Raw genomic sequence first — 17875 nt, forward strand, 5'->3', positions numbered from 1 at the left:
TGCCAGCAGAGGAAAGGCAGAGTGGACTAGAACAATATGAGGAGAATCTAGGGGGGTTGGCTAGGGGAATGGGGTTCAGAGGGCAGCCATCTGGACCCTGGTGCTAAGTCTTTCTCCCATACAGCCGAGGACATCTTTCTTGGGCAGACATTTACCTTCCAAGCAGCTTTTGGCGGGGGGCGGGGGGGAATTGCCTCACCCTGCTGGAAAACCTCTGGCCCCACCCTGTGGCCTTTCTACAGCCTGAGGCTTATTAAGAGACTGAATAACAGCCTCTGGGTGCTTTGAGTCTTTGCCTAATTTGCTTGTGGACCCAGGGCTTGGAAACGCACATCGTGGTCCCATCCAAACACACTCAACCTCAGCAGAGGAAACCAGAAGCTGTGGAGTGTGGAAAACTTCAAACAGGGTACACAAGGCTAGTCACAAACAGTGTTGAACATTGGTCTGCACTAGAGACCATCCAAAAGACTGGGAGTCCTAGCAGATCTACCTAATATATAGAAACAAATCCAAACAGGCAGCCAAAATGGGAAGACAAAAAACAAGCCCCAAATGAAAGAACAAGAGAAGTCTCCAGAAGAAGAGCTAAGTGAAATGGAGATAAGTAATCAATCAGATATGGAGTTCAGACTACTGATCATAAGGATGCTCGACAGCATGAAAAAATATAAAGAAACTATGAAGAAAATTAGGAATGACAGGAGAAATAAAAGAAAAAACATTGGAAGGAATGAACAGCAGATTAGGGGAAGCTTAGGATTGGATCAGCAAATTAGAAGACAAGGTAGAAAAAATCAATCAATCAGAGAACCAAAAAGAAAAAACAATTAAAAAACAGAAGGATAGTTTAAGGGAGCTGTGGCACAACATGAAACATAACAATATTCACATCATAGGTGTGTCAGAAGAAGTAGAAAGCAAGCAAGGGTTAGAGAACCTGTTTAAAGAAATAATGGCAGAAAACTTCCCTAACATGGTCAAGGAAAAAGTCACTAAAGTTTAGGATGCACAGAGTCCCAAGCAAGAAGAACCCAAAGAGGCCCACACCCAAACACATCATAATTAAAATGCCAAAATTTCAAGACAGAGAATCTTAAAGGCAGTAAGAGAAAAGTAATCTGTTACTTACAAAGGAGCTCCCATAAGGCTGTCAGCTGATTTCTCATCAGAAACTCTACAGGTCAGAAGGGAATGGCATGAAGTATTCAAGGTAATGCAAAACAAGGATCTGAAACCAAGAACAGTCTATACAGCAAGGCTATCATTCAAAATAGATGGTGAAATAAAGAGCTTTCCAGGCAAAAAAAAGGCTAAAGGAACTTATCAGCACCAAACCAGCATTGAAGAAATGTTAAAGGGACTGCTGTAATAAGAAGTTGAAAATGTCCCAATCAAAAAACATAGGGTAGCTGAACAGATAAGAAAACAAGATCCAAATGTGTGCTGTCTACAAGAGACCCACCTCAGTACAAAAGACTTACACAGACTGGAAAAAACCCACAAACAAAAACAAAACTTCTGGAGACTTTAAAGGAGAGATCATCAGCAGTACAGTCATAGTAGGGAACTTTAACACCCCACTGACTTCACTGGATAGATCTTCCAGACATAAAACCAACGGGGAAACAGTGACTCTAAATGACACACTAGATCAGATGGATTTAACTGACATTTACAGATCATTTCACTCCAAAGCTGCAGAATAGGGATTCTCCTCAAGTGCAAGTGAGACACACTCAAAGAAAACCCAATTAGAACACAAAACAAGTCTCTACAAGTTCAAGAAGATTGAAATCATATCAAGCATCTTCTGGGACATTTACACAATGGAACACTATGCAGCTATAAAAATGAAGGATCCTTTACCCTTTGAGACAGCATGGTGGGACCTGGTGAGTATTATGCGAAGTGAAATAAGCCTGTTGGAGAGAGTTGAGTGTATATCTTACTCATATGTGTAATCTAATGAACAAAATAAACTGATGAACAAAATAGATCCAGAGACATAGAGGCAATGAACAGATTGATGAATCTCAGAGGGAAGGCAGGGGTGGGTGGGTGGGAAGAGATTAACATAAGAACTTATATACATATATGCAAGTGTATATACACAGACAATAGTGTGGTGAAGGCCTGTGGGGAGGGGTATATGGTAGAGGAGATCAATGGGGGGGGGGAAGGGGACATTTGTAATAAGTTCAACAATAAAGATAAATTTTTTAAAAAAGGAGGCTACACCCACAAAGACAAAGAGGACAGGGAAGAGAGATGGCACCATGGAGCCTGGAAAGCAGACAAAGGAGTAAATGGGTAAGCAAACCTAAGAAAGTAGACACTGAAGCGCCACAGAACCTAGAAAGGCTCTAGAATTGGTGGCAATAGGAACTCTTAAAGTGGAGGTGAAGGTGGGCTGGAAACAGAAAAATAGTTTGTAAATCTAGAAAACATTTAGATTTTCCTATCCCTTCCTTTACTACAGCAAACCACTCTAGGTTAATCCTCTGAAAGGGATGAACCAGGAACTCTTGTTGGGGGTCCCCCAACCCAGCCAAAGGTGGGAGTCTGTGTTGAAAACTGGAAGATGGAACTGATGTCTAAGTATTAAGAGACCCCCTCAACCCTATTTATCCACAAAGGTCTCAGAATTTTGGAAGCCAGACTCATAGCCTCTGAACAACAGATTGGACATTTCTCTTTTGGGGAATCAACCAGCACAAGAGAAACATTTAGAGATACTGCAGTAGGGGGCCCCAACAAAACAGCTCAACTAAACCACCCTATGAGAAAGTCCACTATTCAGCAGCCCGCCATACTCACAGAGTGTTTAATCAGCTGTTTAGTGGCTCACTCTTAAAAATAAAAGGACAATCAAGTTTTGTCAACTATATATGAGAAAGAAGTATGGGAAAAACAGAAAACAAAAGCCAGGAGAAATGAAGACAAGCAAGAAGAACCGGAAACAATCAAATAAAAACATATCATTAATGTTTTCAGAGATAATAAGAAGATATCGCATCTACAAAACAAGAATAAAATGCTACAGAAGAGGAACATTTAGAGAACAAAAAAAGAGTTATTTAAAGTGAAAAATATGACAACAGAAATTAAAAACTTAGTAGGAGACTGGAAAGGTAAGGATATCTTCAAGAAAGTCAACTAGAAGACAAAGACGGCAGATAGAAAATTGTAAAAATTAGAAGATCAAACTAGGAGACCTAACAACTGAATAATAAGTGTTCCAGAAGAAGAGTACAGAGAAAATGGAGGGGGAAATGAACAAATACAATATTTAGAAAACTTCCCACAATTGGAGAACTTGTGTTTCTACACTGAAAGAACAACTCAGTGCCTAGTACAATAGAGGGGGTGTGGAGGGGTGGGGGAGAAAAACTTAACAAGGCACGTCATCATAAAAATTCAGAAAACAAAGGACAAAGAGAAGAACCTATGCATTTTCAGAGAGAGAGCAAGAAAAAAATAATAGCAAAAGATCAGGAATTGGAATGACAGAGCGTTCTTTAGCATTGTCAGTTAAAAGACAATGGAGCAACACCTTCAAAATTCTGAGTTCAATGTTTCCAATCTGGAATTCTATTCCCAGCTAGACTCCCAGAGTGAAGATAGAAAAAGATACATTCCAACACACAAGCTCTCAAAATGTTTGCCTCCACAGTGTACTTTTCTTCCTGGGGGAAAAAACGTGTGCCTTTCTCTCTCAAAGAAGCAGCTATGAAATCTAGGCAACATGAATCTAACACAGGAGCAAGGTGAAGGAGATCCCCAGATAACGGTGAAGGGAGATATCAGAATGACAGCTATGCAGCTATCCAGATCAGAGCAGAACTAGAGGCTCCAGGAGAGACAACTCCCAGAAGATGAAACTCATGGAATACCTGCTGGGACTCAATGTGTGTAGAGGAACTTGACACTTAAGGTGGAGAGTTTAGAGATGAATTAATGGTAGGTACATAGAGAGCTAAGCAAATGGACAAAGAACACAAGTATTCATTCCAAGGAAAATAGAAAGGATGTGTAATCATTATATACTTCAAGACTCAGCTTTGGATGTGTTTACCTAGTCTTAATAACATAAACACTGATGCAAACAAAATGATGCTATAACTATACTGAGAGCATGGGGCTATGACGTAGTTTTAGTGGGAGTAACTTGGGGAAGGTAAATGAAAGAGAGTTAATCTTTATAGTCTATAAGGGGAGATTGCTGTGGTCTGAATGTTTGTGCCCCTGCCAAATTCATATGTTGAAATCCTAATGCCCAAGGGTATTGGGAGGTGGGGCTTTCAGAAGGTGCTTAAGTCAGGAGGATTGAGTTCTCATGAATGGGATTAGTGCACGTATGAAAAGAGACCCCACAGAACTCTCTCACCCCTGGCACCACATGAGGACACAGTGAGAAGCATCAGCTAGAACAAGGAAGTGGGCTCTCGCCAGACACCGAATCTGCTTGTGCCTTGACCTTGGACTTCCAGCCTCCAGAACTGTGAGAAGTATGTGTCTGTTGTTTATAAGCTACCCAGGCTGTGGTATTTTGTTATAGCAGCTTGAACAGATTGAGACAGAAATTAATAGATAACACTTAACATTTTAAAAATGAGTAAGTAGCAGAATGTGAAAGAAACCACATACCAAAGTATATATACTGTATAATCCCATTCATATGAAGTTCAAGAGCTGCCACAGCTAGTCAATGGTGATGGAAGGTCAGGAGAGTTGTTACTCAAGGGCAGGGGTATTGAATGGAATGGAATGAGAGAGAATGTTCTGAGGTGAGGACAGTGATCTATATTTAGATCTGGGTGTGATTATCTATCTGTATAGGAACATAAACATTCATCAAGATCTCAGATTTATAGACCTTACAGTATGCATTTTATACCAATAAAAAAGGAGTAAGAAAAAAAGAAGCAGAAAGAAGCGTGTTATTTAGTGAAATAGAGGAAACACAATAAAGAAGGAACAGAATGAAAGTGGTTGCCCCTAAGGAAGGAGAGTGGTGACAGGGGCAGGGACTAATGTTTTTAGTAAGCCTTGTAGAACTATTTGACTTTATTAAATTATATTCATGCATAACTTTTATTTTCAAAACGCTAAAAATAGAAAAAATCAATTGAGCACACATCACAGCCTGCCGGGTGGTGCCCTGTATCCTTTAGAAAAAAACTTGGCTGGCAGATTCCATTGGTTATCTGCAGGGCTGACTTAAACGGACCCAAGACTGAAGAGCCCTCAGAAGTTGTGAAGTGGGAAGGGCTGCTACCACCTTGGCTGCAGCTTTGTTGTCAGGGGCCCAGAGGTCAGCCAATGGAGGACAGCCATGCAGGGCAAAGGACTTTGCCCAGGGGCTCTCGCTGCTTAGTACAGGACAGCGGCAGTGGCTCCGGGAAACTCCCCAGGCATCCGGCATGCAAGCAACTTTCCCAGGCTGCTATGCAAGACCCGGCCCAGAGAGCAGCGTCCAGCTCCTTTGGCTGCTGCAGTGACGATCTACAATGGGGCTCAGACTCACAGAATTAACACTGAACAGAAGAGGCCAAAGTAGTGGCCTGGCCCACCCCCTGCCCCCACCTCCTCACCTCGAAGGTTCCGGATGAAATCCTCCAGCATCATCTTCCGGTCAGGCTTGATGTTGGGGCTGTACATGTCGGTGTTGAGGAGGATGATGGCAAAGGCCAGGATGAAGATGGTGTCAGGGTTGTGGAACTGCTGCACCACCTCGGGGTTGCACATGCAGTAGCGCTGGCTGTGGTGATGGACACAGAATGGGGACTGAGGCCCCTCCCCAACCCTCCCCAGCCCCAGTAAGTAGGGGGGGGTAGTGGGGAGGGGAATCCGGCTCTCTGCGTGCCTTAGATCCAAGCAGCACACCCCCCCCCCCCCCTGTTGATCTTTCCGGCAGCCTGGTCTTCTTCCATCTGAGGGGACAGGGCAGGTGTCACATACCCACGGGTCCCACAGCACCAGCCTTGCACAGGTGCTCAGTAAAGATTTGCTCGTTGATGGGATGAGTGAGGTGCACCCAGGCCACCTGAGGGCCCAGTGCTGTTCCAGCTTGGGGAGCTCGAGGGATCCTGTCCCTTTTCTTCCCTTTCCTCCTTTCTATCCAGCCCACCTCTCCCACCTCACCAGGAGGGCTTCTCCCAGCCTTTGACCCTCCATCATCTCCCGACCCTCAGGCTCACAGCAGCTCTTTTTCCCCACCCCAGCCTCTCCCATGCCCCAGGTGTGTGTTTTGAGGGTGTATGAAGGAAGGGGGCTGCAGAAGGGGATCCTACCTGAAGGCCTCTATGAGCCGCTCCACCTTCTGGGCTTCCCCCTGCACACGGATGTGAGCCTGGAACTTGCGCAGGGCCTCGTCCAGCTCCATGCCAGAGAAGTCCATCTCATCCACCACGCAGCTGAGGATAGGTGGGAGCAGGGTCATGAGGAGTCAGCCCCCAGCTTCCCCCACCTCACTGGTGGCTGGAAGACCCCACCTTGCTGGGGTAAGGGAGGAGCTTTGCTCCCTGGGACCAAGTAGGAGGGGACTGGTGGGCCTCCCAGGCTTTACTCATCCCCCAGGGGTTTCCCTTGAATTAACCTAAGAGACCTTTGTCATACCTCTCATCTAACACAATGGCCTGCGGGGCCTGTTGTTTCCAGTTCAGTTAAGAAACCGAGGCCCAGAGAGGTCTGTTGGCTGCCCAAGGCCACAGAGCTAGGTGGAGGGTGAACCTCCAAAGCCCAAGTCCTTTCTTCTCAAGTTCAGAGAGTCTCAGTGTTAGATTAAGGTCTAAGACTTCCATAAATACTACTACTCTCCTATTCTTCCAGAGGCCTGTTGGGAGTTTGCATATCTCCAGAGCTTCTCTTTCCAGCCCCCATTTGGGTTTCAGGTGACAGAACCTCCTCTTGCATGGCCCTCCCAGTTCTACCATGGGCTTCCAGGTCCTTCGTTTGCAGCCATGAAGCCCCAGCTCTCAGGGGAGGCTGTGGCCATTGAGAGGAAATGACATATAGTCTTAATGTGGGAGGGGACAGTGTGGAAAACAGACTCCTGGCCAACCACTGGATTTTTTGTGACTTTAGTTTGCAGACTCACCACTTGGAGCCTCAGTTTCTTCTGAGAAGGTCAGAGTCTTGTTCCCCAAGGTCACTTCCATCTCTTAAATGCCCCCTCTAACCCTGGAGAGTTTGCCTCTGAATGTTCCCCTTTGGTGTGTGGGGGAAGAGGAAGTGGGGGACATGTGCAAATCACCCCCACTAGGCAGTGTCGTTCTTTTGGCTTGGGCTGCTCCTGGGAGCCCTCCCTTCCCCCGGGTCCTGCTTTACCCGCTTTGGGGAGCCTGTCCCCAGGGCTGTGGGCAGTGAGGCAGGAGGCTAGGCCTGGTTCAACCGAAGACCTGATTCTCCCTAAGAATTGCAAAAACTCACACAGGCCAACGAGGCTCTCGGCGCTGATTCCTCCCCTTTCTGCACCCATGCTCTATTCCAATCCTCTCTCTTTGTCCTTTTATACCCAGCCCTCCACTGCCCTCTGGAGGTGAGCAGCCCCCTCTCTGCTCCCACAGCCTCTGGAGACTCCACTACAGTGTCATGACCCAGGAATCAATGCCTTGTCACTGCCTGCCAGTCCATGGAGGGCTGGAGTACAGTGTGTGGCTCAGGACCCAGCTGAGGGACCCAGGAGAGTGGCTGCCCACTGGCAGGGATGAGCCCATGAGCAGGCCCACTCTTGCCATCATCCTGGCTCCTGTGTTGGGCCCGCTGCTTGTGCAGATATCTCAACTCAACCCTGGCTTTGCTGTCAATTTTTAGGAGAAAGCAAGGGGAAACATCCATGTGGTGGTGGTCGTGGATCTGGTGGTCCATGGGCTCTACCTCTCCCACTCTTTTCAGGGGGACCAAGAGGAAGAGAGCAACACCGAGGACTCCTATAGAGGAAGGGCTGGTAGGGGCTCTCCTTCTCCCACACCCCAAGGGCAGGGAGGATGGCCATCTTCGTGCTCGGAGCCCTTCCTGGCTTGGTCCAACCCAGACTTCTCTCAGGCTCATCCATCTGGGTAGTGAGTAGGTCGGAGGGTGGGGCTGGGAGAGGAGGCAAGAATTTGGCGCAAGCATGGGAATTTGCAAAGTCAGTGTCTGAGCACTTGAGACGGACAACTGGGTAGTAAGGGCCTCCAAGTTCAGCCTGATTTCTTGGCAGCTCTTGTCACCTCCTCGTTGACCCCCTCCCCAGTGGAACATGAGCTGTGAGGTCAGCATGATGGGGCCCACATCTGCATGTCCCTGTAGCCCAGCCTAGTCTGGAGTAATAAACCCAGCACTATTGAGCCATACAGGGATGCCCACTGTCCGGAGGAGGTGAACCAGTCATTCCTGAGCCAGGGAGATAGCAGAGAGAGGGAGGAGACAGAGACAGTGAGAGACTCAAAGAGTTAAGTGAGAGAGACAGAGAACAAAGAGACAGAGGGAGAGAGACACACAAAGAGAGTAAAAGAGAAGCAAGGAGGTGGAGAGAGACAGAATGACAAAAAGTGGGGGAGAAAGAACAAGAGAAAAACAGAAACAAGGGGAGAAAAGGGAAAGGAAGGGAAGGAGAGGGGGAGAGGGGAGAGGGGAGAGGGGAGAGGGGAGAGGGGGAGGAAAAGAACATAGGACAAGACAGAGGCAATGGGGGGAGGAAAACAGCAAAGCCTGGACCTGGTGGGCCTGGGAATGAAGTGAGGGAAAGGGGGAAAGCAACGCTGCAGCCTCTCACCCCAGGGGCTCCCACCCTGACTCTTGCAAGACCAAGGGGAAAGACAGTGAACTCTAGCTTGGTCAACCCTGTCTGTGGGGCCTGCCTCCCTGGGGGACCCCAGAATGCCCCCTGGTTCCCCCGGTCTGGCGTCTGGCTGAGCCCCAGGACCACTTGCTTCTGTGGTTTATCTGTTTACTCCTTACTTGGCCCATGACCTCTCCCTGCAGGCCCCTGAACCCTGAGATCCTAACACCCTGTACCCTTCACCAGTGTCCCTCCCAGAGCCTCTGTGCATTTATTATCTGCCCCAGCACCCCGGTCCAGGCCTCATCCATGATGAGGAGAGTGGGTGCCCAGAGGCCCAACCACTGTGGGCAGTCGACAGAAGGAAGCGGTGGAGCAGCTGGGAGAGGGTGGGCTCTGCTCCGCCAAGCACGATGGCCTAGTTTCCAGTCCTTCACTCAGGTGACACGAAGCCGGCTCACAAGCTCTCCGGGCTGCAGCTAAAGGCTCCAGTAATGAGCCCAGAGCCTGAGAGTCAAAGACTGAGACAGGAGATGCAGCCAGGTGGAAACACCAGCCCACGAATGGGGAGCATTACATAAATCAATAACTGCCCGGGGATGATGACTTCAGGGGAGGATACCTGGGCAGTGGGGCAGGACAGTCTCCACATCTCACATCTTTGAAAACCCCATGGAAGGAGGTTTGTTAAAATGTAGGTCCCTGGACCCCACCCCAGGTCTACCCACTAAATATCTGGAGGCGAGTCCTGGGGACAAGCATTCTTCAAATTTCTCCTGCTGATTCTTAAAAAATGTAAACTAATAGCTGAGCTGAGTGCAAGAGTAGAAGGGAATCCGGCCCATGTAGAAGCTTTTAAAATGTGAATCTAACAACTCACGGGCCATCAGGGCAGCAGCTCATGGAGGCTCGTGTGCCCCGCCCCCCCCAGCTCTCAGGGGCTGCTTTTGCAGTGGGGGTGGTGAGGGAGGGAAGGATGGAGGTACAGACAGACGGGGTCCCCCATCACATGCACACACACATTTCATGCCTTCCTCCTTGCGGTTGCCACCATGGGGCAGCAGTGGTTAATGGGCAGCTCGTGTCCTGGGGTTCTCAGATCCTAGTGGGAAGAAATCTCAATGTTTTCTGCAAAACCCCCAGATATAAGGAGGAAGCCAAGCTGAATGGTGGAGACAGGCACTACTACCCCCCAGCAGGCAAATCTCTTCCTCTGTGTAGAATTGGAGTCAGGCTAGGTGACCTCTCAGGGCTCTCCCCACTCTGACATTCTCTGGCAAGGACCCTGCCCGAAGCAGAGGGCCCCAGTCATTGTCTACGGCCCCATAGGGGCTCCAGGGATGGCAGGAGAGTGAGCGTCATTTCTGGCTGGCTTTGGAACACAGCTCCCGATGACTGCTTCTCCCCATGCCTCCCAGAGAGCTATCTCGTGTCTTCCTGGTGGGGCGAGTGTCTCCCGGGCCAGGTGGCTATGCTCTCTAACAAGCCTGCTCTTGTGGGACCTCACCTCAGGGGTCTCCATCACCCTGGGATCACCCATAATCCTTGCCTCTCCCTACAGCATGATTTTTTCTCACCCCCTAAGTAAAAATTTTGGCCTGTACCTTGACCTCTGCTATCTCTCCTCTACTTTTACCCTTTTCCATTGCTTCCTTTATTTTGCAGTATCTACCAGCATTTAAAATCTCCCCCTCCCTATCTTCTTTGCCAGCCTGGAATTCTTGTGGGGAGCAGATTGTTGATAGTTCTCCAAATCCACCCTGTTGCCTCTAGCCTGGAGAGTCAACTACCATCTCTCCTCTCTGATCATCTTTAAGGTGAAAAACAGCACGTTTCTGGGTGGCATTTTCTGGTGTATAATCTCCCCATTTTACAGAAGCCAAAACTGAGACCACAAGGGGCTTGCTCCATGTTCCCACAACTAGGTCTTTGCATCTCTGTGCCCTCTCCACTTTACTGGGGGGTCCTAACACTAGTGGGGAAGCTCCTCTGTGCTCTCATTTACTGAGTAGTGTTCTTAGTGCCTCACTAAGCTTCCAATGACAATCTTCTCAATCCATTGTTAATGCATTGTTAATTATCTTGTTATTTTTATCACACGTGGGAAACTGAAGCTCACAGGAGAGCTGGCCCTGCAGGGGGACTGCATACACAGAATTCCTTGCTGGCATCTCCAGGGCCAGGCAAACCTGCCCCCGCGCCCCCAATGCCTGGTGCTAATGTGTCTCTCCCTGGGGGCTGCTACCTTATCCAGAGGCATGATAGGAGCCTGTGAGGGGCCAAAGGGGAGGAGCCACTTCTCTGACAGCAGTCAGGATGAGGCTGTGCGGCCACCCTCAGTTTTAGAGCTGGCCTGGGCACACAGCCCACAGCAGGGGGCTAACTCCTTGCCCTCTTACCTTCCCTTTTCTTGTCTGCCCTCTCGCCCTCCCGCCCTCCCTTTTTTCCTTTCCCCCTTCCTTCCAAGAAACATGCAGTTAGTGTCTCCTGTGTGCAAGACACTGTGCTAAGGACTGGTATAAGTGCAAACAACACAAACACAGCCCCTGTCCTGATGAGAGACACATGGAATTTAAAATAATTATTTCTTTATAATTGTGATGAGTCCTATGTAGGCAAAAGACAGGGTTCCATGGGAGGACAAAGGAGAGTGTTTTATATTGGTGTATTTAGAAAGGCCTCTTCGAGGATATGGTATTTGAGCTGAGACTTGGAAGACAAGTAGGAGCTGACCAAGGGAAGATGAGGGCCAGGGGAGAGCTTTCAGGCAGAGTGGGGGAACCATATACCAAGGCCCTGTGGTAGGAAAGAACTTTCAAGGACCTAGAAAGGGTGAATGAGGCTGCAATGCAGAGTTTAAAGGGGAGAGTGGAGAATGGCGGACTGTGGGGCCAGGGAGGTGAGCAGGGGCTTGACCAGTCAAGAGCCTTGTGAGTCAAAAGGAGGATTTTGGAGTTTATACTGAATGCAGTGGGAGACAATGGAAGGGTATGATCAGAGGAGTGATGTGATCCAGTTCGTTTTAAGAAAGCTTTCTGGCTGTTGGGGAGAGAATGAACAGGGGAGAGAAACAAGAACAAAGCAGGGGGCCCAGTTAGGGTGCTACTGCAGAGTCCAAGTCAGAGGGGATGGAGTGTGGGCCAAGGTGCAAACAGTGGAGACACACCGAATGCACAACCTGAGATACATCTTGGAAGAAGAACAGACGGAACTAGGTGAGGGAGGGGATTCGGGAAGTGGGACAGAGGAGTCAGCGATGAGTCTCAGAGCTCTGGCGTGGCACCTGGGGGCCTGGGCTCATGTTTTAGGATGAGTGGGTGACAGGGTGGACACAGATGCTGGAGGAGAGGTGGGGACTTCAGTTTTGGACACATTAAGTTTGAGATGTGCTTTCATATAGTATTAGCTTTTCCCTCTCTACTAAATCTTTCTCATTAACACCTAAATTATTTTCTATTTTACAAATTAAAACCCTGCTCTGACCCTTCTTTGCTCTCTAGAAACTTAGTCCTTTTCTCTATTTCTCTTTAGAGCTAAACTTCTAGAAGGCATCCCTTCCATGCTGTCTCCACGTTCCCAATCCCATTCACTTTCAGCCAACTCCGGCCACGCATCTACCCGCAGCATTCCACGAGAAGTCTCTTGCCAAGGCTGCCAAGTCCAGTGGCACCAACTTCTGTCCTTGTCCCACCAGCCTCTTGGCAGCATCAACCTGGTTAATGCTCCTGCTTAAAACGCTCTTCTCTCTTGCTTCCTCCACACCGCCCTCCCCCAGTTCACTCTTTCCTCTCTGGAGGCACCCCTCCTCCTGCTCCTCCCTCCTCCCCCTTCCTCCTCCCCCCCTCCTTCCCCCTCCTCCTCCTTCCCCCCTCCTCTTCCCTCCCCCTCTTCCTCCCCTCTCCTCCTCCCTCCTCCACTTCCTCCCTTCTCCTCCCTCCTCTTCCTCTCTCCTCCTCCTCCTCCCTCCTCTTCCTCCTCCCTCCTCCTCCTCCTCCTCCCTTCTCCTCCTCCTCTCTCCTCCTCTTCCTCCCTCCTCCTCCTCCTCCACCCCCGCCTCCTCTGCCCAGCTTCTAACTTCCGGCTGGGTGGGCCTCTTAGCAGCTCTTCTCTAGGTGGCCTCACCCATTCCAATTGCTCTAAATGCTGACTTCATGCTGACAACTCTTATGTTTATCTCTTGTGATGAATTCGCCCTTATTATTTTATTACTAGTCCCTAACTAGTTAATGTCCTTTTTGGTGTTGGTATATTGTTTATAAAAGACTGTGTTAAGTAGTGGTGTTGCTGAGCGTGGAGGGCTCATGTAAACTATCAACTCTGTGCCTTCGACTGGAACTTAACCAGCCCCCTTCTGTGTTCCTCCTGCTGTCTGAATCTGGGTGCTCTTGTCTGAACATCATGGGCAATACTCCGACGACCACAGGTGGTGCTAGCATCTCTTGCAGAGAAGTCAGGTTGTATATATTTTATGTTTTACTTGGTATTTAATATTTTAACTTGTTCTCAGTAAATATCTGACAATGTCTGGTTTGAGGAACTCTTCAGATTAAAGTCCCCAAACCCAGCATCTTCCTCCACTCCCAAACTGAAAATATATGCATGTTTATTTAGCATAATTTGTGCACATTACTGCACTGGGCTTGAAACACAAACATATTCATATGCAAAGACTGAGTATTCTGAGTTCTCAGCAGCTCAGGAGGCTGCCCACCAGGATCTGGCCACCCCTGTTCTTCTACACTGGTCACCAGGCCCACTGCTTTTCCATGCCTCCGGGCTGCACTGACTCCTACCCTCCCTGAGGCCACTCCTGAGATTTAAGGCATCATTCCCTCCACAACGTGTCTGCAATAGCCTCCTAACCAGCCTCGCTGCCTCCAAATCATACTCCAGAACAATCCTTCTAGGACACCATTTGGCCCTGTCACTCATTCCTCTGCTTATATTTTTTCAAGGGCTTCCCACATCCCTTGCAGGAAACACGACCTCCTCAGCAGAGCAAGCCAGGCCCTGTTAGCTTCCCAGCTCCCCCTGCCCCTTCGGCACACTGGCTCCCCTCCTGCCGTCTCACTAACATGCCCCCCCACTTTTGCACACACTGTTCTTTCTTCCTGCCGCCCAGCCCCAACCTTGCAAGCCTCTGTTCAGTGGGCAGTCTCTCAGTATTCCTCGACCCCTGCTGAACCCTGGGCAAGCCTTCTGCTTGCCACTGTAGTTGTGTTCTAACATTCACCTGCCTGTCTTCCCTCTAGGCTATGCCCTCCTTCCAGAAGAGGCAGTGCTCAGAATCTCTGTATCCTTATGTATGAACCCAATAAACATTTGTAGGATGAATGAATAAGTGAGAGACCAACTGAGTAAATGAACGAGAACTCGAGCAACGTGGTCAGCTGGGGAAGGAGTCCAGTAGCTTGTGCCTTTGGAAGCTCTGCCTGGTTCCCCACGATGGCTAGGCCCACCAGCCTGCTGTGCAGAATCATCAGGAGTTGACCTGACACTTGGACAAGCTGCCAGGGAAATGGCCCCGTGGATTCCGTCGTGTGGAGTGACGTCCTTCCCTCTCCCCTCAGCTGCTTATACAAGTGAGTGAGTGATGAGATCCCGGCACACGGGGGCTGACTAGACAGCTTCCAACAGTGCTCGTCTGGACCTGCCTCTGCAGGTGCCGCTGAGAGGTGCGTCACGAGTGTTATGAAGCTCCTTCTGCGCAGGCCTCCCTCTTTCCTGTGGGTGTCTGCAGGGGCTACAGCAAGTACCCCACAAGGTGGGGGAAACATCAGCACAGATGTTCCCTGCATCTGTGTAAAGAGGTACAGTCGTGTATAAAATGGCTCAGCACTGATCTGTGCGTGGAATCAGTTTGTGTTGCAGGGAGTTCTACATGATCTGTGATCAAAATGAATTTCGTCATCTCAACTTTTTTTTTTTTTTTTATGACAGTAAAACAATGTCTGGCAGACAAAGGAACTGGTTGGGAGCTGAAAGTAGGTAATGACAGCAGCAGGGATTTCTAATTGGCCAGAACAGACAGTAAAGATCTGGAAGGTGAGGTGCAGGCTGAGGCAGGGAGGAGGTGTGTGCATTACAGACCTGGGACTTGTGCGGCTGGTAGAGACAGATTTCAGGTTTCAGAATGAGGGTGGAAAATGAAACCACCCACTGCCATGGGATGTAGGAACCCTGGTTTTATTTCTGCAGTTCTTGGCTCATACAATTCAATTAAAAATATCCGCATACGCCAGAAAGTTATTTTTGTTAGTCGGAACTCATAACATGCCCAACAAAGGTCAAGGCTTTTTGGAAAAGTGCAGTGTGGCTAAGAAAATGAAACAGAGGGAAGCTGACGCAGGAGGATCTGCCAGTGTTCCTGGTGATGACATGAGGACAAATAAAATCTTATTTGAGGGGGACCCAGAAGAGATGGCAGCCAGTCAGACCTTGAGAATTTAGGAACCGAAAGAACTCCGTGTAAACTTCCTAAACACATTAGAAGCCAGTGTGGATGCCCAGAATGATTTTCCTTTTTCTGGGCCTGGCAAGCATCCCTGTTTGCCAGTGGATCTCAGGCTTGAGCAGGTATCAGAATCAAATGCAGGTTTATTACCACACAAATTGCTGTCCCCAGACTTTCTGATGCACTGGGTCTGGGCTGGAGTCTGAGAAGATGTTGCTAACAAGTTTCCAGGTGCTGCTGCTGCTGTTCTGGGGCCCACACTTTGAGAACCACTGCTCTATACCAGCAACAGAAGGTGGAATGAGAAGGCAGGCCTCTGGTGTCAGATGCCCTTGGGTTTGAATCTTGTTTCTACCATTTAGCTATTCAGTCACTCAGCCTCTCTGTGCCTCTCTTTTCCCATCTGTAGAATGGAGCTGATACCTATAACACCTCATGGGCAGGGTGGTTATAAGTTTTAAAGGAGATAATGTATGTAAAGTTCTTAGTATAAAACAAAGCTTAATAAATGATAATTTTCTTTATGTACCTGGAGACCAAGTCTGGATTGACATGCCAGGTAAGTAAGTGGACTTGAAAAGTTCCTTCCCTCTAGCATAGGTATTAAGACCCTTTCCCTCACCACCAAATACTCTGCCTGAAATTATACTACTAGACATTCATCCACCAACCCTTTAAAGGAAACTGAATCTAGCTCAGTCTTCTTGAGATTTATGAATCAGTTTCTTGGCTCTGCTTCCTTCTCAGATGAAAGGGTCAGAGCATAGCAAAGGTAAGTCAAGGGATAGTACCTGATACCATTCATTTTCTCTTCCACTGGCCAGGGAGCTAGTCATTTCTTCTTTCTGGGCTTCAGTTTCTGCCTAGGTAAAATGAGGGGGCTGGACTAGTGGACCATCCAAGGGATCTTCCAGTACCACGATTCACACCTGACAAGGACTATAAAGGCATCAGGTTCACACTGGTCTTGGGATACAGTACAGAGGTAGGAAGATGTAGGCTTAGAAGCTCAGGTTATGGAACCATGTTGCCTGGCTGAAGATCTCAGCCATCGATTAGCTCTGTGATTGTGGACAAGCTACCTAACCTCTGCTCCTCAGGTCCTTCATTTGGCTCAGTTTAATAACACTCACCTGGCAGAGTGGCTGCGAAGATGAAATGAGGTTTTGCATGGTATGGGTCTTGGAACAGTGCCTGCTGGCACACAGTAATTGCTTGATACGTACATCTGAGCTGTCACTGCGATGTCTCGAGGCCTGCTCACTCAGAGCCAGCCCTCCTAAAATCCCAGGAGAGCATAGCTTCCAGGAAGCCTCTTCTAAAGTCCCACTTCAAAGAGTGGCCAGTCTCAGCCACACCTGAACATCACACAGGGATTAGGACAGACCCCTCCAGAGCTAGGGCCTGAGTAATTGGGAAGGAACTGGGGGGTAGGTATGTTCATTTTTGTGTAAAAGCCCAGTTTGTATGATAATGTGACCAAGCCAAGGGGAGTCTCAACTCTGGACTTGTTCACCCCACACTCAGAGCCCCAAGATCTCCAAAGGAGTAAGTAGTTCTTTAGTGCTCATGATTCTTTACTGTTAAGGGGTAGCTCTCATTTATGTGTGTGTGGGAGGGGGGATAGGTGGGTGAGTGGTTGGGGGTTTGGGGGAGGGCACTGGAAAGGTAAGAGGTCAAGGCCATAAAATCCCAGACATCACTTTCAGAAGAGATCCCCTCCTTCCATTCCTCTGGGTGGTGGCAGCGTGAAGTTTGCAGAGCAAACTTGGGAAATAACCCCAAAGTCTATCCCTTTCTGCCCCAGGCCTCTGTCCACCCTCTCCCCACACTTAAGGGTTTGCCTGGGCCCCAGTGGACTCTCCTCTTCCTCGCAGAATTCCTCAGGAATAAGGCAACAGTTCTGAGGTACACACGGCACTATGGGCAGAATGTTCTCAAATAATTTCTTCCTAGTGATGAAAGGCCGGAGCTTTCCAGCCTGTTGAGTACGATAGACAATCTGTCTTCATTTCTGAATGTCCCCTACGAACAAATCTATTAAATTCTGGCCAACACATTTCTATGGAAATGAAATCATGAAGTCTGACTAAAATGTCAAACTCTAATATCTAACAAAGAATGAAGTAGACAAAGTGAGAGTAGGAACATTTGGGAAACTTCCTTCTGGCAGCTCAAACCAAAACCTGCCCTTCGAGCATTTCCGGGGAAATGACAGACACTAATGCCCTCCATGTGTACGAGATGCCCATTGCAAAGATCACTTGGGCCAGAAAAGAGACTACTCACAGCCAGCACGGAACAGTCCCCATTCACAGCCTTCAAACCTGCTGAAGCAAACATTTCAGGAAGGAAATAGAGCACAGCCAAATTTCCCAGCCATGTGAAAACTGCAAGGGAGAAGCTTTCAGCCCCAAAAGATCCTAATCCCTGCTGCTGTCTGGCTCCCGCTGCTGGGCCAGCCACTCCCCCGTCTCCTCAGCACCGAGAGGACTTCCTCAGAGTATAGCATGGTTCCCAAATGAGCTCCCTTCCTTCCTCAGAAGTTCTTGCTGTCTAGGGAGTAGAACTGAAGAGTCTTTGGTTTCCCTGTGTTGGGGGTGGGGTGTATGTGGGGTGGGTTTGGGGGGGCGTATATCTAATGCCCTGTGCTT

General features: G+C 48.6%; 1 protein-coding gene across 3 annotated transcripts in view; it reads right to left on the reverse strand.

Moving 5' to 3' along the window:
* Nucleotides 1–17875, reverse strand: part of IQSEC3 (IQ motif and Sec7 domain ArfGEF 3) — a 102052-nt gene that overhangs the window by 14670 nt on the left and 69507 nt on the right. For all 3 annotated transcript variants that reach the window (XM_087813859.1, XM_087813858.1, XM_087813860.1), the window contains 2 exons: nucleotides 6297–6419; nucleotides 5598–5764 (listed from right to left, as the gene is read on the reverse strand). In XM_087813859.1, coding sequence (XP_087669985.1) covers nucleotides 5598–5764; nucleotides 6297–6419 — 290 coding nt within the window. The remainder of the gene's footprint in view (nucleotides 1–5597; nucleotides 5765–6296; nucleotides 6420–17875) is intronic.

This window comes from Miniopterus natalensis, chromosome 2 (assembly GCF_054644295.1).
Source record: "Miniopterus natalensis isolate mMinNat1 chromosome 2, mMinNat1.hap1, whole genome shotgun sequence".
In the NCBI taxonomy this organism is placed as follows: Eukaryota; Metazoa; Chordata; class Mammalia; order Chiroptera; family Miniopteridae; genus Miniopterus; species Miniopterus natalensis.